This window comes from Botryllus schlosseri, chromosome 6 (genome assembly GCF_051294905.1).
Source record: "Botryllus schlosseri isolate E-star chromosome 6, Bs_hap1, whole genome shotgun sequence".
In the NCBI taxonomy this organism is placed as follows: domain Eukaryota; kingdom Metazoa; phylum Chordata; class Ascidiacea; order Stolidobranchia; family Styelidae; genus Botryllus; species Botryllus schlosseri.
Window position 1 is genome coordinate 11,959,712 of NC_137241.1, and position 25,522 is coordinate 11,985,233.

Below are 25,522 nucleotides of genomic sequence, written 5' to 3' on the forward strand. Positions count from 1 at the left end.
CACCGTCTACAGGCATTTCAAGAAATCGTGCAAAACTCTTTCATCGGTCCGCTAGCTTCTGATGCTGCATCCCAGACATGTTTCTTCAATGATGTAATAGACGGATTTCTGAGTGATATTGAAACTTGCATTTCAGCACCCAAGATCTCATTGGCTTCAGCAAAAGGTTTCAATATGTCAGTCAGTTGCTTCATCATAATCCAGTCCGATTGTTTCAGCATTTATTTACTAGTTTGGGATTGTTGCTCATTCAATACAGCTATTACTGGCCACTGCATATCAAATAATCTCCGCAACATGTAGTAGGTGCTGTTACACCTGGTTGTCACTTCCATCACAAGCTTTCTGAACTCCACTTTCATCTCCTCGCATTTCTGTTTTAGTAATGATGTTGCTACCTCTGATCTTTTGAAATGAGATACAAGTCTTCTAACGTCAGCAAGCCACTGTTGAATTGAGGAGATTGCCAAAGCATGTGTGATACAAAGTTGTATTGAGTGCGCTGAGCAACCTAGACTGCACCAACCATGCTTTTTTTGTAACATGTCTTTTGCTGACTTCATGTTCGAGCCATTGTCACTCACTGTACAAGTAACTGCTGATAGCTTCACATCGAGTTCGGCTAATATCTGTTCAACCCAACTTGAGATGTTCACGGCAGTGTGACGATCATCCAGCGTTGAGATTTTCACGTTCTTCGTACGATCTTCTGTTCAAATCTATGGTAGGATGCTTACTTTTTATGTGCCTCAGTAGGTTGGTGGTGCTATCGAGGAAAGATAGCTTTTTTTTGCAAAGTATACAATGTGGGACGCCCTGCGCCCTCTTACGGCTCATACACCCTATAATATAAAACACGCCATTATATCACATTGTACCACGCTGTATATCACGTGACCACGCCCTTCTTCTTGTATCGCGCCATATACGGCCGTAAACCAAACTTTACGCTGATTGGTCGAGAGACAATGGCCATGGATACGACGCAGCAACGGAGGACGCTGCATTTACCTAAACCTATAGTCGGCACTACGATGTATTCCTATAGCCGTGTAGACTGTATAAAAACGACAAGATTACAGTCAAATGTTTATTTCTTTATCCATAATAAAATTAGGAAAGGAAATAAAATATTTAATAACATATACTGAAATATAATGCCGAAATACTGCCGTGTTTATGAATGCAGTGCCACCAATGACAATGAACTGGGGAAGAACAGATCTTTCCATTCATTTTCTTCCAACGTAAAGGACAGGAAGGCTTGGGAATACAGAGTATAAGAAGGCAGGACTATTTGTGACATACATTTGGGCCTGAATTTGATGCCAATAAGAGTGATTTACTTGTAATTATCTAGCAGCAGTCAAATATAAACTAATTTTCTGTGATTTCTGCCCAAGTTCAAATTTCATGAGCTCATCGCATGTGCTGTTACGATACCTCAAGCACACCAGTGCGGATGAGGTCTGCTCAGCTAGAATCACTCTATCATGTGAAGCACCCAGATATCCATATGGAAAAAGAACAAGACCGATCTTTGCTACATTCACATGAGTGATGCTTAGTAGTCTTGAATGGCCCTTTCTTCGTGCAATAACCCCCACGATATTGAATACCTGTTCATACTGAACTGTCCTTGAAGTGATTTGAAAAGAGATGTTGCATATGGAGTAGGCTACCTGCTGTCTTGTTCCCCTCAAAGCACTCCAAAACCCTACCAAAATTGCTACTTGTGAGTCGAAGAGCCCTATGTATTTACCCCATTCTGCACATCCTCTCTGTTCTGATGTCCTCTGGGCTTAGGTAGCTAATCTGCATATGACTGACTTCGTCGGCTTCTAACCCTAAGATTCAGGTGATGGATTTGAAGATTCCATTTCAAGACTACACGATGGCGATTCTAAATCATGATCACCCGATAACTATGTAAGATTTGCATGTGCAGCATCCGCAACATTGGAGGAAGACAGTTGACACGGCATGGAGTTCAGGGTCCGCCTCTTTGCAATGCGCATATCGTCTGCTTCACCACGGAGATTGCGACTGGGAATCGCACCTCTCTTTAGACGTGACTGTATTGGTGTATCTATAATGCACTAGCAGCAGAATCTTCCTTGCAAAAGTGGTGGGAGCAAATTATTATTATTATTATTATTGTACACAACAGTGGTTCTTTTAGTCTGTTTAGGGCTTTGTGCTCCACGACATGACAGTATTTGAACTGATCAATGCATTTATTCTTGTCTTTGACATTCTTTCCACTCTCTCACGCATCGGCTCGCGATTCATCGGGTCGTTAGCTGCCGACTTGTATCTTGGCTCACTGTGATTTCTGGGCTTTTTAAGTCACTGCAACTGCAGTGAGGTCGGCGATGAGGAGCAAATGAAGCTTGTGGAAGTAGGATTGAAATCCTGCCTTCTTACTCTGCATTCCCAAGCCTTCCGGACCTTTGCGTTGGAAATGAATGGAAAAATCTGTTCTTCCCCAGTTCATTGCCATTGGTAGCACTGCATTTATATACTCAGCAGTATTTCGGCATTATATTTTAGTATGCGTTACTAAATTTTTAATTTTCTTTCCTAATTTTAATATTGATGACGAAATAAACATTTAACTGTAATCTTGTCGTTTTTATACAGTCTAGACGGCTATAGGAATACATCGTAGTGCCAACTAAGGCTTAGGTAAATGCAGCGTCCTCCGTTGCTGCGTCGTATCCATGGCCATTGTCTCTCGACCAATCAGCGTAAAGTTTGGTTTACGGCCGTATATAAACGCGCACATTCAGATATCCCACATGGGACTCATACGCTACTACTGTTCATATTCATTCGACCAATACATCTATCTGAGGCAATTGTCGTCGCATGCATCGTTGAGCTGTCAGATCCAGGACTAACGCAGGGCCAGGCGTTCGCCACTGCTAGTTAAGTACGTAAGTCGCAACCTACGTTGGACTCAGGCTTACGGCTCTAGCAGGTTATCCGACAACGCTACGTTCTCTACAACAAGCTACCTTCCGACCATCGCTGCCTTCGTCGACAGGCGAACCAAAGTATTGCCACGCCGCTGACTTCCTTCATTTCGAGGCTTTGCTCATCGCTGTGCTAAACACGCTTGTGTAATTCTGCAACCGGTATAAATTACTGCCACGGTATACCCAAAGAATGTAGAAGGTATACCAGGCTCACGCTCACAAAAACGGATTACGACGTTCCTCATTATTGTGCGTCATAATGGTTACGGAGCAGTTAGAGACCGTGAATTAAGAAATGTTTTAAGGTGTATAACCTCATCTTTACATGGATAATAAATTATACTATTAACATACCGGAAAGTTTATGTGCTGACACTTGATATTGCTGCCTGCGTAATGAAAAAATTCAACATATAGGTAATGGAAATATTTTCAGTCGCAAGGGGGCGCACTTGCAAGTACTCGAAAAAATCGTCTTTTACTACTCGACTCGAATCATTGAAATAAATACTCGATTCAGATTCGAGTACTCGAATCATTGTGCCCAGCAGAGATGAGCGGATTTGAAATTTCGATGTCCTAATCCAATCCAAATCCAAACCTTCAAATCCAAATCCTAATCCATAACTTTTTCATATTCAAGTCCATGTCCAATCCTAATCCGATTCCAACTGGAAATTCAGAAAAAATATTAATTTATGCAACGGAGGGATTCGAAAATTTTCTTTCACAACCAACGATTCACTTGATTCAAGATAACTTAGTAACCATAAGTACATTAATAACTGATCTGAATAAAGTTTGTCGCCATTCGCCACACGACATTTCAATCTCCCAGAAAATAGTTCAATCCAATCCAAATCCTAATCCGTTCTGTAAAAAATGTCTAATCCAAATCCGACAAAATTTCACAAATCCTGTTTTTTCAAAACCTAATCAAAGGCCATTAATTCTGCCATCGGCAAACATCTGTTGGATAATCGGATTTGTGCGAATAATTATCGAGACGACCGATTTCGAATCGTAGGGCGAGGCCGTTCACAATTCCATTTGTGTGCCTTGGAATCAACTTTTATCAAAATACACCAACCAAAACTCTGTCAACAAAAGGAGTTCGTGTACCACCTAAAAATAGTACATTGAACGCTCTCTCATTCGAAATTTCATGCTGGTGACGTCATATTTTGTGATACGATTGTTGATATACAATGTTCTTTCCAATTCTCTACTAGTTGCTGACGATTACCCCTGACCAGTGTCAGCCAAAAATATTCGGGTTCATTTCAATATGAATATACTATTTAATTGTATATTGAAGTTCTGTTCCTCCAAGAAGCTCTTCAAAACCTAATCCTAATCCATGCTCATCTCTGGTGCCCAGCCCTAACTACGAGTCTATGCACGATGCCACGATTTCTCACCAGTGTTGGAATAAAGTCACTACCTTCGAGTCACGAGTCATTTCACATTTTGACTCGAGTCAAGTCAATCAATTTTCGAAGGTGACTCGAGTCAAGTCAAGCGCAAGTCGTACTTTGGGGGTGACTCGAGTCAAGTCACAAGTCAAATCTGAGTTTTCGAAGCATGAGTGATGATTCAAAGTCATAGCATTTTTCTAGCTGAGTGCAAGACAGAATAATTAGCAATTTATCTTGAATCAAATAATGAATACAAAATTTAATATTGGCCATTGCCAACCTGGACAACAATAAATTGTGCAACGCTTGACCGATTTCAGACCATCGTTCAAGTTTCGCCTCAATTTAACCTTTAACACTACATCGCATGGTATTGAATACCATATGGGAATATAGACCAACAGCCTAGCTACTCAGAAAACAGTGCTAAATCTCAAATATAATCCAACATCTGTTAACACCTTTTCGGATTTGACATTAATAAGATCCGAATGCTACAGAGCTGAAATGAGCAGAAAATCATCAATTTTCAAAATGACGTAACTTTTGATCCCGGAGTTGAATTTCCCTCAAAGAAACTTTATTGTGTTCGAAATTAACTCATATATGCATGTACCAAATTTCAGAAGATTAGGGAATGTGGTGGTTCCAACTTTTGTTGTCCAGGTAGGGAATGGTCCATATACAATTATACATGCAAAAGGGCGTTGCATCGCTCACGCACACCTAGAACTGCTAATTAAATAACCGAGTAACTCCATATAGCTACAATCTACATGCTACAGTCTGTTATTATCAGCCAAAATAGAGGATCGAATACGAAGCCTCGAAAAGTTGTTACAAATTGATATGACACAATATACTACAAACAGCCATGAGAATATATACGCATAAACTATATTCGTTCGATTTAAATTATACAAGACGAGGGCTGGTAAAGGGGCGCAATGCAAGCACTTAACCACCCAAGAAACAGAGGTCCGTTGCTATTGGATTAATCCACTTCTACTTTGGCAACCTTTCGTATGAAGCGTGCCAAATTATCACAGTATTACCAACTGGCGTGTCAAACATGCTTCAATTTGTCAATTTCGACAAATAGATAATGGAAATGTTTTCAGTCGCAAGGGGGCGCACTTGCAAGTACTCGAAAAAATCGTCTTTTACTACCCGACTCGAATCATTGAAATAAATACTCGATTCAGATTCGAGTACTCGATAGTGTAATGGTAGTGTAATGGTGATAGTGTGTAATGGTAGTGTAATAGTGATAGTGTATTGGTTATGCGTCCGGCTTCTCGAGCGGTAGGTCGTGCGTTCGATATCGGCCAGGTCATACCAAAGACTCGAAAATTGGTATCCGCAGCTATCCTGCTAGGCGCTCAGCAATCACGGATAGCATGGAGGAGAAAAAACGGGGGCGCAGACTAGATGACCTCATGGGGCCGTATCGCAACTCCGTCGTCAAAGCATCTCGATGGTGCAGGCGAAAAAGAATATCATATCTCTCTCTCTCTTGTCGTATTTAGCGTTCCAAGCAAGGATTCTTACCAACTGCTTATTTGCAGTTCGCAACGAAATCGGCTATGCCAGTGATTCTTGAAGTATTGGTCGCGGAGTGTCTACATTTTGGTCGCTACCTTACTAGACCTGCACAGTGCACACTGCTACACTACGACTAAAGCAGCCAAACGGTTTGATACGATACTAGGTTTGCCGTTCTTTTATAATTGCTAATATGGTTAAATCCATTTCTGTACATTATGCATATTTTTTACAAATATCTTCTATATGTATATTTTTATAGGTTGAGGTTGCAACATTATAATCAAGATATCAAGAGTCAATTACGCCAAGCGCGGAAAATTCATCAAGATCAATGAAATCAGCCCCAAAAGACTATATTTGATGTTTATTTACGAAATAATCTTGGGTCGCCTACGAGCTTTGTCTATTTCGACGGACATACATATCAATGTCGTAGTTTTGGCCAACCAGCGACGGTCAATTTTGGCCAAGCTTTTATTGTCGTCGCTCTTTTTAGCACCTCACTTTGCCCAGCCGTAGGTTTGCCGAAACTTAATGTCTTCGTGACTTCATGTGTCGCGGCACGACAGAAGTTGGCATGGAAATACCTGTGTCTCATAGCGGTGTACCCGCTCGTTGCACTCCCCTATACTAAAAGTATCCCAACGGTATCTGACGGTATTTTCTCAGAGCAACCAATGTCGGACAAAATCTTACGAATTCCAACCAGTTTGTGTAATACAGAGGTCAGCGCATTTTCATTATCAAGCGTAGTCGGCGTATTTTCATGATCAAGTGTAGTAGCGAGTAACGACTTCTCCACGTGTTTCGCTTATTGGAGTACCCAACTCAGTGATCGCGGATATCGACGAACTATATCAACAGTAATTCGCGAGAAGCGCGAAGAAATTTTAGTTGTAGGTAATTCAACAAATGTCACATACATATTAAAAGGTCTCTCTGGTGCAGTAGCGACCCAAAATCATACCCTTCTCGACCCTTCGTTTGGGTCGCGACCCATACTTTAAGAACCCCTGTTTTAATATGTCGTGTGCGTCAAATCATTTGCCATGAAAATCATCTCGCGAGCCGGGGTTTGCCGACCTCTGATCTACTTACTACTACACTTACGTAAGCTGTGATCGTTTCGTTTGCGGTCAATTGATTTGTGATGTAACAATGGAGGACTATTGAAACGTACAATCAGTGAATGACTAGTTAATCTCACAAGTGACACCCGCGTATCGCGAACAATCCGAACATACATAAGATTAGGGTTACCATATTTTAGAAATCTGAAAAGAGGACACTTATTCAAAATTTTCAGACTTACAATACTGTGGTAAAATCCGGAAAAATGGTAAATTTTCCCTACTTTGTGGTTGGTTAACTAAAAATAAAGGTCAACTTTCCGGCTCAGCTTCCAAAATAGCCGCCGGGGCGTTACTTCAGTGCTGAGTTAATGTATCTCAGTCCAGTTTACCCTATATTTAACCAAAATTCGCAAATAAGAGGACAAAATCTCAAAAAAGAGGACATTTGGGCGTCCTTCGAGGACACTTTCAAAAAGTCCAAAAAGAGGATAAATCCTATTAAAAGAGGACCTTACATAATATTCGTTGATTTAATCGACACTGTTTACTTGATGACTTGAAATTGACTGGTTAATTTTGCTCCGAGTCACGAGTCAAGCCGCATTGCGACGAGTCAAGTCAAGTCATTTTTGCAAAGTGACTCGAGTAACGTCTAGTCATCAGGGCATGGTATGGTATGGTATGGAACGAGAATTTTCCATACTCCATACTTGCCTTACTCTCTCCATACTATACTTGCAATTTTCCATACCATACCGACATTGTTCCATACCATACTTGATACATATTCCATACTTTCAAATACTTCAATATCATAAGTATAGTACCTTTTCTAGCACCAATATTATTGATATTTCGGATGTCGTTATTGCTTAAACTAGCCATGATGCGAATCTTACTCCTGGTAATAGTTTCACATGCAGAGTCTGTTTTGGTGAGGTTTAGTTCACATTGGTGAGGTGCCGTGTACCTTTACTCTGTCTACTGCAGTGGTTCTCAACCGAGGGTCCGCGGACCCCTGGGGGTCCGTGAAGCATTTTCAAGGGGTCCGCGAAGCCTCTAAATTTGTAAAATGATTGACAACCTAATTTTTAATTTTTAATTAAGAAAAGCATGAGCCTTTTTCGCTTCATAATAACTAAAACTTTTGGAATCACATCATTGAAATGGTCGTCTGAGATGAAATATCCGACTGTGCAAACTCATTTTAATTGTCAAATTGCGAATAGCCTGCTGATGCAAACATATTGCTGTTTAGAGATGTTTTGTTGGGCCTTGTGAAAAAATGAAATGTCGGAGATAGCAAGGTCAAGCATAGGCAAACATTTCGGATTTGGAGTTGTCAGTCTCAGTAAATTAGTGAACAGTCGTTTAAAATAGAAATTCCTGAATTTGTTTTCCGCATCTGTCTCAATGAAGGAATTGAAACTTCGCCACAAAACCCATTTTCTCCTCTGATATACCACTAAATAACTTAAATATGAGATGCTAGATAGAAATGACTGTAGGCTGGACGTGAAGTGTTCATTAAAAACTCACACCAAATTCTACCATCGGAAGCGTTACGCGTTACTATTACATTCGCCACCAATGCATCGTTCTGGAAATGGATTTTCGGCACTCATTCATATCAAGTCGAAGACGCGGATTTTCAAGACAATAAATACAGCTGGAAAATTCCCTTCGAACTAATAAAAATATACCCAATTTCTACATATAGTGTGCTGTTATTTTCGTCAAAAGTCATTTTGTGGCTGTTTATCACTCTACATTTACTATTTGCACAAGACAGTTGACGGTTGCACGATAATTGAGCCAATTTTGAGCGAAAATTAGAGAGGGTCCGCGGGGTCCGTGACGGCCCAAGAGGAATCCGCGAAGACAAAAGGTTGAGAACCACTGGTCTACAGCCTCCGCGAGCAAATTGAGATAGTCAGGAGATTTTTACCCAGGACCGTCCATAAAAGGGACTGGCAACATACGGCCCGCAACGACATTTTGTCTGGCCCGCGGACAATCTCCCGTCTTTCATGATAATGTGGCCCGCGGCCCCAGTCAGCCGAGATTCCCCACTACTTGCCTAAACGCCAAACTTTAGTGACCGCATGGTATTATATAGGTCTGCGCACTGCGCAGCGTGCGAGAGTGGAGCTTACGGATAAGTTCTTCGAAGCGAGAAGACTTGCATTATCGGCATTTACGGTGTACTCAACCCTAATGAATTGATATCTTGGTAAATTTTGGGTAAAGGGGCTTATCAAACGCTTTGAAATCTTAATTAAGGATTGCACTGTGAGTTAGTTGATCAGCGAGAAGCAGACATGGCGGCGCCTGTATGACAATGCTGTTCTCAAATCCACATTGTATTTTCATTATCGACGAGAAATGGCTTTGAAGTGACATTGCTGTCGATAAAATACATTCAATAAATACGATTTATTCCTTGTATATATAAGCGAATAATTTATCCATTCAGCAAATCCGGCCCGCCAGGTACTTAATTTTCCTATATCCGGCCCACCGACTAGAGAAGTTGCACGCCCCTGCTCCATAAGAATATCATTGCATTTCCGGTACATTGGCATGAGGCACATGCAAGTTTGAAGTCAATACTTTACATATAATTTATAATATAGGCGCACCCATAAAATATCCCTGCTGCAGGCGATCAATACTGCAGCGATCTGCGTGATTATTAGTACAGTATTTGGTTGGGGTTAGTGGCGAGAATTTCTAACTAAATCTACCCCATTCCCTGATCTATAATCCTAATGCGAGAGCGTTTGAAATATGACCAATAAGATATCTCGGTATGTAAATAGTATAAATGTGCGGATAATGTTTCAGAAGAGATGTAATTATCAATCACATTGAGCATTAAGTACGTTGCATCATGATTGCTTGTAAGTTCTCGTCACTCAAGGAATGAGGTAGTTGGAGTTGCCAACATTACCAATTATTGCGTCACATGATAGACTATGCTCGGAGACGTCGTGTCTAGACTCAACAGAATATCGGATCAACATTACTGTTGTCATTATTACATCACAAAATCATGCCATTCCAAGTGCTCCTAAAACCGTCGCACAAGCGTGTATTTGATCCTACACAGCGTTCAATAGTCCACGTTCACACATAACAAAAGCAATCGTATTCCGTGAACAGCGAACAACGTACGCTTCATGAAGCTTGCACAGATCACGATAAAATGTATAAAACACCAAAGTATGGAAATGTCATTCCATACCATAGATTAAAATCTTCCATACCATACTTGCATTGTTCCATATTCTATACCAAAATATCGATCCATACCATACCATACTTCCATACCATACCATACCATGGCCTGCTAGTCATACGCAAAATTTGACTCGAGTCATCCCAACACTGTTTTTCAGTGAAGCATTGCGGTGAATTCGGGTATTTACGCAAATAGTAACGAGAAAGCATATCGAAAAAGTGTCCTGACGCCGTGTAACTCGCCGCGATTGATCAATAGCACGTATAACACAGCGCGTCATCAACGATTATTTTCCTACACTTTATCGAGGCTCGTCACGTGCTATCGCAGACCCAATGTGTGGAACCGTATTCCGCCAGCTAGCAGAGCGTCCTAGAGTATGACCATCCTCCAAGTCCAAATACAAGCGGCGTCTGCTGGGCCAAGCGGCGTCTGCTGGGCGTGCGACAGGGTATTGAAAACCTCAAATGGTCCTCGCCTGATACCCAGTGCTGTATCATGCCTCTTCTTTGCCTGCCTATCTTTTGATAATTGTTTATATAAGGCTATTGCATATTCACTGAGCTTGTGTACTGTATGCAGTGTAATTGGGCAACGTACAATTGTACATTGTACATTAGGGCTCTTCAAAAATGACTTTTTTTCTCAAATCGTACTGGCTACTTGATAAAATTGTTAGGTTACCTAATTTAAGCCTACACACAAAATTTGGTTCAATTCCAGCCAGTAACCGCTTTGCTACAGGAGAAGAAAGTTTCTATTTATTATGTAAAAATAAATGATAAAAAATTTGAAAATTTTCTGTTCACCCCATGAAAGTGTTAGGCTGTCTATAGAAACGATGCTCACCAAATTTGGTTCAATTCCAACCAGTGGAAGCGGAGTTATTGCCGTCGAAAAATTTGGATTTGAATAAAATAGTATTTACGGTGACCGATTCTTCGTTTATTTAGTATAGTTGTGCTATTTTATTCAAATCCAAATTTTTCGACGGCAATAACTCCGCTTCCACTGGTTGGAATTGAACCAAATTTGGCGAGCATCGTTTCTATAGACAGCCTAACACTTTCACGGGGTGAACAGAAAATTTTCAATTTTTTTATTATTTATTACCGTAAATACTATTTTATTCAAATCCAAATTTTTCGACGGCAATAACTCCGCTTCCACTGGTTGGAATTGAACCAAATTTGGCGAGCATCGTTTCTATAGGCAGCCTAACACTTTCATGGGGTGAACAGAAAATTTTCAATTTTTTATTATTTATTTTTATATAATAAATAGAAACTTTCTTCTCCTGTAGCAAAGCGGTTACTCGCTGGAATTGAACCAAATTTTGTGTGTAGGCTTAAATTAGGTAACCTAACAATTTTATCAAGTAGCCAGTACGATTTGAGAAAAAAGTCATTTTTGAAGAGCCCTATTGTACATGCCTATGTTAAAACGTTCCTCCTTTTCGTAGCGACAATATAGCCTATTGGTGAAGGTGAAGCGTCCAGCTTCTTGATCGGTAGGTCGTGGGTTCGATCCCCGGCCGGGTCAGACCATGCTAAGACCTGATAGTAACACTAGTATCCATAACTTTCCCCGCTTGTCGCTCATGCACTGGGATAGCAGGGAGGTGTGGTGCAAGACTTAAAACGCCGTACAAAGCTATATCTGCACTGCACCCTCCTTCTACTTGCCCAGCGGCATATGCACATTGCACATCATGCACTCTTGCATATACAGATTGCACAGGGCGTGTGTAGTGTACGTATATCATGAGTCGGTGTATATGCGGCAAAGACACCGAGGACAAAAATAAATTACGTCTTTTCCTTCTTGCTGTATTTGAAGGCCAGTTTGATTGATTTCAACAAGTTGTTCGGACTGAAAATCTTTTCATTGTATCTCAATCTTGCCGTGTTTGATCTGATCTTAATCATCTTGAACTGAACTCAACCATAAGCAGGCATACGCCTATGGTGAACCATTCGTCGGTATTTGGAAATCCATAATTAATCGATTCATCAAGCTCAGTGGCGATGTCGCTTCGTCGAGTCAAACGTCTGAAGAAATGAAGATTTGAAACAAAAGACACCTGCCGATATCAATTAGTCGCCGGCAGGAAGGGAGATCTTAGTGGGCATGCACTCCATTGTAAACATAGTTATTCAGTGATATCGTGGGTGACGAACTGATGATATAAGCTTAATCCTATCAGTAGCAGATTTATTTAACGAGAGGAAATTCGGATGGTTGGTTTTATTCTTCGTCCCACTCTCTCAGCGATATACCTAAATTAATTATAAATCACGATGGCGCGCATCATGTTCAGTGAGAAACGCTGCCTGGAAAAGCCGACTAGTAGACGCGGTCTTTTGTCAATGAGCAAAAAGTGAAGGTATTCTAGAAAAAAGACGAGAATGATAGCTGCTTTATTTACGATTAGAATAAAACCATTGCTGGCAGGCTAAATGATTACCAGTAAATTCAACATTTGTTGAATTTGACGTTAGGAATACAATAACCATTTTATCAATATGTCTATTACAATTGTTGAGATGAAGTAGGTCTATTATACAATTCGAAAAGTGGTGTTTCAGTGAATATGAGCGTCATTGTGATATACGCAAACAGCACTTGGTGAATTTGGCACGGGCACCTGGTATTTATTCTATGTAGCCTATAGAAAATATGCATGTATTATTATATGAGACAATTTCGTGTAGGGGTGGGGTTTTAGGGCAGAGCTTTGTAACCAGTTGTCCATGGATCCCTTGGTGGTCCGCAGTTTTTTGAAATTTTTTAGCGCTCGTATCCATTGAGCTGTCATGAAATGTTTCTCGTACCCCATCTCCAGAATCGAAACAGCACATTGCCGAGCCACCCTATATAGGCTGGTATTGGGCCTCCATAATATTTTCAACATAACTTATGTGTATTTCATGGATAGGTGACATTTCAGCGACTGGAGATATTGATATCGAAGGTTTCGCCGTTGTGCTGTAATTTAAGTGTTCAAATGTTGATCGCCACCGGCGATGCACTGAAATGTCACAGGTCTTGGCGTATTCTGGGGTGAGAGTTACGGTCGGCACCGAAATGTCGTAGAGTGAAAATCCCTTCCCTGCAGATTTGACACCCCTTGACCTAACACCATTCTCTCATTGACGTCCTCGCAACCATGCACCCAAAAAATTTTAAGGGTCCGCCTTAGAAAAAAGGTTAAGAAACACCGGTTTAGGTAGGGTACCAAACGCCCTCTTTTGGGAAGATTTGTCCATCTTATTTTCGGTTAATTGAAATGTCCTCCAAGGACGCCTAAAACTCCTCCTTTTCGGCAATTCGTCCTCCTTTACACAGTTTTTACAGCTAGGTTAATGGACAGGGTCAACTGACGTTCGAGTGGGTCATTCGGGAATCGATTCATAGTGATGACTAGGGCAATTTTTTTTTGACATGTCAAAAAAAGTCAAAATTAGGTCAAAATTGTAGCGTTAAGTCAAAATTTGTCAAAATTGTTTACAAAGTCAAACATTTTTTGACCTCTGCATTTCGTTTGTATCGTAGATTTTGCGCTGTCGGTGAACTTATCATTTGATATTTTACAGCTTGTAGCCTACTTTATAGGCCTACCGTTGTAAACGGACCATCGTCTGCTCATTGTGAATCATAAATGGTCAAATGAAACAAATAGTGACATGGTTTTATGGTCAACGTACCGCAATATCCTAGCTGAAGCAAGACTGCTTGGACATTGCAGGGTTCTTATATCAAGAAGCGCAAGCTGAAAAATTGTGGTATAGACAACATTGTCAGAATGAAGCAACACGGTTTGTCACCAGCAGTGTGCACACAACTTGAGTGTTGTCAGCCAACAAATGCTGCTGTTGAACGTTCTTTCTCCGTTCTTGGCAAGCTACGTAGTAAGAACAGACACTTTCTACCCGAGAATGTAGGAAAGGATCTTTCGTTGTACTACAACAAATTTTAATTATTTCCACCAGAATACGTAATGTAACTACTGGAATTCTTCATAGGGCCAGATTTCGTTAAAATACTAGTTTTTCATGTAAAAATCTGTCAGTTATTATGAATGATTCCGATTTGACTCACTATTAGGGCGGATCGTAATCGAGTACCTCAGGGATTTGATTCGGAATCGAGTATTAGGCATCTAGTCAAGTATTCGAGTATTTCACGTAATTGAAATCACAACTGCATAAATGACATGGCAAATTCAGTATATATAGGCCTATATACTTTATGCGACCACAAAAACAGAATGTCAATGCTATAGCCTGACTTGGGCTAGGATTTGACTCTGTGGTGACTAGAAAATGACTCGACTTGGCTCGAGTCAAAACTGTAAAACTGAGATTGACTTGTGACTCAGAACATTGTGAGTTGCTTTGTAACAACCCTGTCCCAGCTGTACTGAACATGTCTCGGAACCAGAGGGGGTCACAGTAGTCAAGAAAACTACTCAAGTAGAAGTAGAAGTAGCGACGCATAAATCTACTCAAGTAAGAGTAGAAGTAGTCCTTTCAAAAACAACTTAAAGCTTCTTAAAGTAGAAATAGAATTTACTGACTTTAAATCTACTCAAATAAGTCAGTAACTGTGAAAACGGTCGTAATTCGTTAGTGTGGATACTGCCAAATGCTGCAAATTGAGCTATGCAGAAGGTGTGGAGAGCTTGATTCATATTGATGCATCCCTGGAGGTATCAATTTTCGACAGAATAAGCATTCGTCCACATCATTCGATACAAATGATGGTATTGATGTGGAAATGCGGTAATAATCCTTTGTTTACTCGGACACACCGTTTTAGAAAATATTATGGCATGGCGCCCTCCCTATATTGTAAGGCCCGTAATTTAGTCGAAGAGCAATACGTGGAAGTCGTATCGGATACGGTGTTAACACTTTGCGCGATAAGTAGGCCTATACATGATAAAAAATATAGCGGATCGTAAAAATGATATATAGTGCAGCTTTAGTTTAGGAAAATAGAGGCATTGCTATATACACTTGCTTTTATGTTTCAACATATGTTCTCCAAACAAAAGAACTGAAACTATAATTAGAACTCAGAGTAGGCTATATGATACTCGGAATTGAGAGAGAATTACAAATACTGCTTTAAAAAGCGGAAATATATTTCATGTCTTTTGTCCCGAACGTTTCAACTTTGGTCTGCCAAAAAGGGGCTAACGCTCATAAAAGTCAGAGCTCACTTTTTCATATTGGGACACGCCATGAACTGCTAGAGATTACGATATGATAGGCAATAGCTCAGTTGCGAAAAGGTAGTTTCAAACGCTATCATAGAACACATTTACTGTGATTTCATATGGGCGACAATGCAGTGTGAACGGAACCACACAACCCGTTACCTAAATTCTATTCACCTATACTTTCGTGAAAACATATTTGTCATATATGTCCATGAAGTGCGACGAAAATTCCGGGCTTTAGTTAAGTTTTATGAAAATTTATTGTTAGTACTCCGTGAAAACAGCCTCGAAATTCCTCCGGCCATCTTTCTGAATGGAGGATTAAACTACTTCTACTTGACAAACTGGAAATAACGAACGTAAGTAAGTAGACCACAAAATATTACGAAGAGCAGGCCTATTTGGAAAAAGCAGTACTGCGTTACTGACCAGTGACCACCTCTGCTCGGAATTAACAGGTTAATGGCACAAGTACCGACCCATTATAGCCAGTGAGGTTCAACTTTTTCAACTATAGGATGATGATTTCGAGCCGCGCATAGGATGCATTCATCCTACGTTCTTTTATTGTTTTTATTATGAGCAGTAGAAGCCGTCAAAATAAAATAAAAATGATTTGAATTATTGCTTCGATTAAAGTCGATTTAAATCAGTGGCAAAATGATTTTTACCTGAACCCTAGCCATATTCACACTGGTAACCGGTTATATATTTCTCCGAGCTGCATCTGGTTTACAGCAGTGCGAAAGTGAAGCTACCATCCATATTCCTTTTCCATCGAATCATACTTCCATTTCATCGATGTCCGTGTAAGTCAGGGGTGTCCAACCTTTTTGGCAAAAGGTCGACATTTCATTGAGGAACGATCGCGCGGGTCACTAGCTGCGCGAAGCGCGAAATTTTTTTCAAGTTAAACGTCGATATTATTGTTACTTGAGTATATTGCGGGTCTGCTGTATATTGCTGGGCTCAGTTTGCAAGAACTTGACTATTCGGCGCCTGGACATATCGATATCGAAAGCTTCGGCTAACATGCGTCAATCATTTTATGCCAATGTTTCATTGTCGACGGTCTTTCTGCGGGCGCAAACGCAAGGTCGCATGTTGGACGACACTTTCTCTCGTAATCGCGATCGTAATTACACCTAATATGGTACATTCGGCGTTCTTTCATTTTCAGGAAGGGGTAACAATATCAAAAGCAAGAAATCGAGCGACAAAATATTGCGTGAAGCGCGAAAAAAATTACTTCAGATAAATCTATCGCAGAATATTCTGCTTTATTGTAATGTACGAAGACCTACCAAAATTTGACTGACCCATGGATCTGCCAATGCGTCGGAACTGATATTCTAGTCGTCACATCTCAAGTGTTGCGGCCAGACTAATCAAATTTTTGGTTGACCATGCAAGTTCACAATCCTGGGCAATCCATTTTTGGTAATATTGCTAATTTCTAAAATTACCTCGCGGGTCACGGGTTGGCCAGCCCTGGTGTAAGCTATATTGAAATTTGAAATCACAAACGCTCACTTGTTTTAGTCGTATATGCGAAAGATAATATTTATTTATTATCAACATTTCTTCGCACTAGAGTAGGAACTACTACCACTATAGAGATTGTAGAGATCCTACCATCTCTATGCTACCACCATGCTGCATCCATCGGGCTATTGTTTCGCGCCTAAAGTTTTCCAGATTTGTGTCTTACCAGTTTGATTCAAATTTAGACTGTATTGACGTCATAATTATCTGGTTCCGGTTTTGGTACAGGTAGACGCTATCGTGCACCTGTTGATACCATTTGTAAATGATTCATTGTTATATTTTTCATTCATAAACTTCGGTACGCACACGAGCCGTGGCTGCCTGAGATTCCATTCCTTTTATGTGGAACAATTAGGCCTTGAATATTATATCAAATTTCTCAGATTGTGACATACACGTCACGGATTGAATCTCACATTGTACAAAGATTCCTTTCTTGAATATTTCATTTGAGCGTAGGATTTCATTCATAAATTCCGTATGGTCAATGAAGTGTGTCGATGAGGTTTGATTGACAGTTTGTATGTTTATTTACACTAAATTTCGGGAGGTTCGTCGAGATATTAGTTGACCATAACGTTTTGCGTTCATGTTTAGACGTTAGTGTTACACTGTTCTAGTAAACTATGTAGTTAGTTAGTTAGAAATTGCCTTATTTCATACTAGAGCCTTGCGCTCTTTATAACTTGTGATTTTCTTACAGAAATATATCCCTACATGACAATTACAGTTGCTCCATGAAGAAGAAATTTGTAATAAAATGAAAAGATATAAATATGGCAGAGATACAATATTCCAAGATCTTCCTTATCGTAGGTGTGCTGGATATAAGCTGCCAATACTTTGCGAACTGTAGTGAAGGTAAGTTAGTGGTTTAGATGGTTATTGGTTGCATTGTTCGAAGTAAAGTGTTTACAAAATTCGAATATAGGGACGAGGAGGCAAAGATGAGACACGGGGCAAGATGAGACATGTATTTTTTTCATAGAACAGTTTTCTAATGGGCAGATTTCCTCAACTATGTTGTTCCCGATAATGTCATTTTTAGCCCTATCATATGGCCAAGGCAAACAGATTGGAGGTCCGGCACAACTGTTATTGTTGGACCTTGCACGGTCCCACGGATAATTTGCTTTGGAATCATATATAGTGTACAATTCCATTTTAAAAGTGAATTATTTCATGATTAATAATTTCATTCATGATGATGATAGTACTCAGCATTTGGAATGAATTGGTAGCCTACTGTAACAAACAAGAATTGCTTAGTGTCTCATCTTAAACGCAGTGTGTCTCATGTTACCCTTGAGACATCTGATCAAGGATTTTGAATTCCATTAGATCTTGGGGAGTATGTTGTTCAATATAACTCAAAGCGTAGGTATAGATCGTACGGATTACAGGCTTTCCGTCGGTACCAAAATTTATGCTCAGAAGGCATAATAATAAGGCTGTTGGTGTCGTTGAAATATGCAAAAATTGTCTCATCTAGATCTTACTCTCCTCTCCCCTATGTGCGGATTTTTCTGAACAAGATGTTTTCAAGCATTTATGGTGTTGTTTCGACCCTTATATTAGTAGTCTATTTATAATTTAATATACATCCACCCAGAAGGTCAATTTATGTGGCGCTACCAATCTTACTGGTGTGTGACAAGGAATATTATAAAAATAGGTATAGCTCTATATGAATAAATACTTTCTGCCTATGACGTCACATCTCAGCCAAACTCGACTTCCGCTACAGCAGTGGAAACATATAAATAAATGCTATAGCCTTCGGATATCACCTCAGATGTATACATTTCCCACAGCTTTAACCAACATTCTGCCCTTTGCCTTTATGTGCGGAAATACCGAGAATGATGTTGATCATTCCCACATAAATAGTAGGCTAATATGTGATGCCAATATTTCCCAACTCTTCAAATTGAACTGCTCTGAATGTTTTACACTTACACATATCAACGAATATTTTTTGTATGTTGGCCTAAATATCTTGGAGAATGTCAATGGAACTTTACATGTTTGTAAAAGTTTGAAGTATTTTTAGCCAAGAGTATTATTATTTTCAGTGACTCTACTCACTACTGAAGGAGCGACTACTGATCTTCGATGGAGGGTAGAAAGTTGGAACAATCCTCAAAAATACGCAGGCGTAAGTAAACAGTGTATGAGAATCCCTCCTGCTCCAGCTACAGCAATTTCTGTTCTTTTGATATCAAACTGTTATTCTTATACACTCAGATGAATATGACGCAGAGAATTACCATTACCATTAGAAAATTACCATGACGGATCGTTAGGTGTGGCTTTTGCCAGCCAACAAGTCTATTATCACTGTAATCACCCTTTTCTAGTTCCGTGACACTCAAAATATCATCTGCTTCAAATTTCTCAAGTCGCATCAATTGCCTCTATTTTCATTTGTTTCCTAAATGGAAAATAACATTTAAAAGTACCATCAGAAGTAGTATTGGCTAACTGCAAAACGTTAAATTTTGATTATATTGGCAATTGCCAATGGTATGTTGGCCGTCCATTTCTCATTCACTGAATTGAGCCGGAAAAGGCTGGATTCTGCTGCTCGCAGCGGCTCTATAGAATCACCGCATAAAATTCTATGAGATCTGCAAACCCGGTAGCATTACTGGTACGATAACTATTAATGACTTTGTATAGGAAAAGACTGAAAAATAAGAATTTGTGATAGAACCTGGTGACAAAAATATCGAATCCGACTACCGCTTCCAATGTATATATATATATATATATGAAAATTGTGTAGACAGAAAAATTTCGTGATCGGGGTGCTGTATATTTGGTATATATATCATAGTGACGCCAGCTAATCACTCACTCTTGCCGTTCATCTGCTCCTGAGCTGCGGTCTCGTTTAGCCAGACAACATTGTTGCGTCACAATGAAAAATTCAAGGCTCATTGTGGGGGTTCCAGGGCCATGAGCGGAATAAAATTTATATTTTCTCAACCAGAACAGTGACAGCTTTCGATTGATACCCGTTTTATCGAATTCAATGCTCGGCAATTTGGTCAAAAATTACCGGCAAATTGCCATTAGCCAAATGGAAAGTGTGACGTTGACCAATCACAGTGAACCGTGAGATTAGCTTGTGTCGACACCATACGATATAACATATATAGTGAGAATATAGAGATGGTGTTATTATAGATTCATTTTAGATCTGTCAGTTGTTGATTTTCTTTGTCCTATTTCAGTGGGAAGACATGAGCATGCCATATCAGGAAAAGGTGTTGAGAGGTTATCAAGTCTGCGACATAAATCATGCCTCCAACATCGCGAACAGACCTGAAACTTGGCTCCTACTTCCGGAGATCGATGTGAAGGGTATGTGTGAATATGAAAACGTATGATACGCAGCCATGATTCAAAATGAAGAAATCTGATCTTCTTTTGATGAATTGTAATTTAAACATGGAGTTATTTTGTAAAGTGGAATAAGCTATGAATTTTGTGGTGTGGAAACGATAATCACTTTCAGCTACTTGATTATTACCAATTTGAATGTTGCATTCTATCGATTAGTTACCAGCTTCAAATTTCCTTTGCACCCTGGAATTCATTATAGGTATAGGAGAGAGGGATAGAGGTTGATTGATTGAGTATGATTCTAATTTCTTTCTAATTCACGGACCATTTTGCAAAAATACGAAGATGAGGGGCTCCAAAATTTTGCCTTAGATGCCTTTGATATTGATATTTACTATTACTGATACTGATATTTGTCGTTTAATTATGTCAATTTCCACTAGTACAGAACCTCTGTGATAATATCATGGACACAGAAGGAGTCGTTGAACCCAAAGTTGGGGTCACTGGTTTAACGCTTAGTCCATCAGTGAAGAGGTTATCAGATTTAATGTCCGACACAGTGATGAAACGGTGATGCAGTATAATTTTCATTATTCGTTGCTTCCAAAGCAGTTTGAATAGTGTAACTGTAATTGCATTGTAACTTGTTAGTTAGTTAGTTAGTTATGGAAAAATCTGGAATTATCGATAGATGGTGATGCTCATTGCTCATGCTCTGGTAAAGTTCCTAATTCTATTTAAATTTTAAGGTATGGAAAGAGTGTTTATTGAAATGAACTTCACTATGCGGGAATGCAGCGATTTAGAGAATACGTGCAGGTGCAAAATGCGACAAACTTTTAAAAATTCAGTAGGCTTAAGATAACTGATTTTTGTGTTGTAGAGAAACATTTTCTGTCTACTATCGGTCATCAAAAAAACCAAACGACAATGAAAAGTTCCATCCAAAACTCTACCAGAAGATTGACACAGTAGCAGCAGAGGTTGGTTGAGTATTTGCGGATTTTGTCTTAATTATTTTGATGACAATCAAGCCGCAAGCCAATCGGAGTTGTATAATTTTACTCTACTACCACTAATTTCCAAAATATGTCAAAACTATCTCCATTTGAATTCTTTGCTCAAGAAGTAACTTGAGATAATGTGCATCTTAAAAATAGAAAATGACTCGACTTGTACTAAGCGCAATGTCTCAACAGATTCTTTCGACTCTTGACCACTGTTCCCTCTAAGATGCGGCCGCGCGCATGCACAATTGCGCAGTGCTGCTACGGTCTCTGGGTACAGAAAATCTAAGCTGCACTCTAAAAAGCCAAAGTCATGACTTTTTTTTAGTCAACACCACAAAATTAATGAGAAAAGTGGGTAATTTGGCAGTCTAATTAAAGTGATGACCTTTTTTTAGTCGTTACGCACCGTTGTCCAGGGGACCGCGCAGTGAGCTGGTGAATGCGTGCAGACTCGTGAAAAATTAGAGGGAACATTGCTCTCGACGTGTCTCTCAAGTATCGTATATCAGGACCGATAATTGAAAACTAAAACCAGAAACTGTCTTTTGTCTGTTTGAACAAGCGTGTTTAGAGTGAGAAAAATGAGTATATTCTGAATCCGAGGCCTTTGATATCATCCATGAGTTTCACAGAAGTTAGTGGAACCTGACTTGAATTCGATACTGAACTCGAGTCTTAACACTTCAACTCGGACCAGCCCCGCGCTTCCTGACTTGGGCTTGACTCGGTGGTGAATTGAAAATGACTCGACTTCACTCGAGTCAAAACTTTATAAGTCAAATTGCCTTGTGACTCGGAAACTTGTGACTTGGTTACAATCAGACTCTATCACTTTAATACTGGATTCACTTGTTTAGATTCGATGGTCTCCGGTGGCGAAAAACGATGAAATGAATCACGAGCAAGTCGACATATCGTTCGGCAATTCTTCTAAAAACCTTTTCCTTCATATCGCCATCGTCGATGCCGGGGCTTGTGTGGCGTTAATGGGGGTGCGCGTCTATCACAAAGTGTGCCGACAAACTGTGGCGGGATTCGCAACATTCCAAGAAACAAAGACAGGAGCCAGCGATACGTCACTTGTGCCGGTGGGTTGTTTTACTTGAAACGAGATTTTTTATCTTTGTCCCAGGAGAGGTGAACGCTGTCTTGTATGTAGCCTATAATTGGATAAGTATAACTTTAATGGAGCAAAAGAATAGTAGGTAAAAGTTGGATAATGTATCATTCTGATGCCATGCAGGGTTACTTTCGCTTTGATAAGATCTAAATAATGTTCAAAACTGGGATATGAAGTTATTTCGAACTTTTCGGTTATTCTTCAAATGATGATAATGTACTGGCGCAGGTAAATTTTGCAGCATGATTCATGCAAAATGCTGGCACTGTAGCACACATGAGGCTTACTCAGTTACATCATGTTATATCACAGTTCCGAAAGCTCTGCTATTTGCCACCCTTAAGCAGAAGGCAAACTTGCGTTGATGAATCGATGACTCCTTTCAAAATACTAGCACTCTAGCACATATGATGCATAAATGAGTTACATCATGTTATATGGCGTATCCAAAAGCCTCGATATTTTCCACCTTATGCATAAGAAGAACTTGTGCTGGTGGATCTATGTCAAATATACTCCCTTCCACTCCTATCCCATTTTCTGTTAATGCAGGGCCGGCCAACCCGTGGCCCGCGAGACAGTTTTAAGTGGCCCGCGAGGTAATTTCCGAAATTAGTAATATTATCAAAAATGGATTGCACAGATTGTGAACTTGCAAGGCCAACCAAAAATTTGATTAGACTGGCTGCTACTCTTGAGAATTGATGAATAAAATATCAGTTCCGACGCATTGGCAGATCCATGAGCCATTCACATTTTGGTAGATCTTCGTACACTACAATAAAGCAGAATACTTTGCGATAGATTTAACATAAGTAAAAATTTAATACACGCTTCGCGCAACATGTTGTCACTCGATTTCTTGCTTTTAATATTGTTACCCCTTTGTGAAAACGAAAGAACGCCTAATGTATCAGATGGAGTGTAACTATATTCTCGATTACGAGACAAAGTGTCATTCAACATATGCGACCTTGCGTTTGCGCTTGCAGAAAGACCGTCAACTATGAAACCTAGGCCCAAAATGATTGACGCATGTTGGTCAAAGCTTCCGATATCGATATGTCCAGGCGCCTAATAGTCCATTCCTTGCCAACTGAGCCCAGCGATATACAGCAGGCCCGCAATATAGTCAAGTGACAATATTATTGACCTATGAACTTCGAAAAATTTTCGCGCTTCGCGCGGCTAGTGGCCTGCGCAATAGTTCGTCAACCAAATGTGGCCCTTTGGCTGAAAAGGTTGGCCACCCCTGTGTTAATGTGTTGAATTGTGTAGATTCAAATTTCTTGAAGACGTATCCTAGAAGATTTGATCCAGGCAGGCTTATTAGGCTTACTAAAGATTATGAGCGTGTAGTGGATAAGCGCAAAGAACCTAATCGGTACGATACAGCAATTCGACTTCTCAAACCGTGGTTCGATATTTGTAGAATAAATTTAATTTGAAATCCATCTATCACATATCAAATTCACTCTAATATAAAATTTCTCTCTTACGAGCACCCGGGCAACAGTGAAATCTCAAATCTTTTTTGAATTCATCACAACGTAGCATGTCATGCAAGGCGATGTGTCCATGAATTTTTATCATTTTATTGCATTGTCGTTAGTCTTCAACTCATTTACTCCGAAGGATCCATGTGTTTGGTCTATTATTCCTTATTTTATTTGTATTATATTTTGCCGGTACTATTGTCTGCACATGATGTGGGAGTTTACACGAAGACCAATTGATCGTATTGACCCTTATGCATACGTTTTCTGTGCTGGTTAGATGAAAATGTATACGGTACGTGACGGTGGTTCCCAAACTCATTGATAAAACGATATGTCCCTATTGGACAACATAGCAAAGCCTATCAATGATTGAACCGTGTAGGGACTTTTTTATAGCAAGGAGAATGGTTTCTGTTATTTCTGTGCGGATTGTGATAAATGCAACCTGGTTCATGCATAGCGGCTACATAATGCAACAGAATGCTACAGTGTCTGTGGTAGAATCATGTGAACAGGTAAATGCCTATTCATTGTGCTAAATTCATAAATTTGAGACTTCAAAATCTGCTGATGGCCACTGAAACTCCTACTTGTTGGCGCAAGGATCTTTCATTTGCTACTCGCTGGATTGATCAGTCCACAGGCTTTTTTACCTTAAACCTAGCATTTTCATTGGCCTTTCATGGACCCCGAGGGCTCCACAAACCCCAGTTTAAGCACTTGCTATTTATACAATTGCTTTATGCTTGAAACACACTCCTTCTAATTCCTGTTAACGTTATTATTTAAAATTCTCATAAAATCTACTTTTTAAAAGGGTGTTTATTTTTGGCATCTGGTTCCCCAAATGCCAAAGTCTTCATAAACACCTGTATAAATTGTACGAGACTGTATGTTTGTTTCGTTCAGATCATTGGATCGTGCTTACCTCATTCTTCGTTTGATGATTCGGAAGAGCCCAACGACAAACAGTTACCTGTCGGCACTTTCTCGCCTCGCTTTGGTCCTCTTTACCATTGCACAAGTTCTGGCGATTGGCAAGTCAAGACCGGTTCGTGCCAGTGTGTGGCAGGATACCAGCCAAATGCAGATGAAACAGAATGTCAGCCTTGTACAAAAGCCTCGTACAAGTGAGTGTCAATACTATAATGCCATCTGTCATATAAAGCAGTGGGCAGCGAGCTTTGGACGAGTTCGTTGCTACTTACTAGTCTGTGAAAGGTTCGTATACTTTGACGAATTAAGTGATGGCTCTTAATCATCGTGGTCAAGAATTCAAGATCACTGATAAATATCGAAGCTAGTCTTAATCAAGTGTTTCTTAATGTTTTTAGAGTTCGTACCCCTTGAGCTATCATTAAAATTTCTTGTACCCCATGTCCTTGATTGAAACAGCAGATTTTCAGACCGTCACCAAACGCTGGTCTTTAGCCTTTAGGACTGTTCAAATGTAACTTTTTTTAAAATTTCATTTGGTTCAATTCCAACCTGCAGCGTCTG

The 25,522-nt window shown here is 39.9% G+C and overlaps 1 protein-coding gene and 1 long non-coding RNA gene across 2 annotated transcripts in view; one reads left to right on the plus strand and one right to left on the minus strand.

Moving 5' to 3' along the window:
* The window catches only part of LOC145441029 (uncharacterized), a 416,627-nt gene that overhangs the window by 42,078 nt on the left and 349,027 nt on the right, over positions 1 to 25,522 (minus strand). The gene's annotated exons all lie outside the window — the stretch shown is intronic.
* The window catches only part of LOC145441012 (ephrin type-B receptor 1-B-like), a 33,627-nt gene continuing 25,815 nt past the window's right edge, over positions 17,711 to 25,522 (plus strand). The window contains exons 1-7 of the mRNA XM_080318797.1: positions 17,711 to 17,900; positions 19,115 to 19,197; positions 20,279 to 20,408; positions 21,143 to 21,212; positions 21,277 to 21,376; positions 22,261 to 22,491; positions 24,932 to 25,152. Of these exons, the coding sequence (XP_080174923.1) occupies positions 17,816 to 17,900; positions 19,115 to 19,197; positions 20,279 to 20,408; positions 21,143 to 21,212; positions 21,277 to 21,376; positions 22,261 to 22,491; positions 24,932 to 25,152 (920 nt within the window). The 5' untranslated portion in view covers positions 17,711 to 17,815. The remainder of the gene's footprint in view (positions 17,901 to 19,114; positions 19,198 to 20,278; positions 20,409 to 21,142; positions 21,213 to 21,276; positions 21,377 to 22,260; positions 22,492 to 24,931; positions 25,153 to 25,522) is intronic.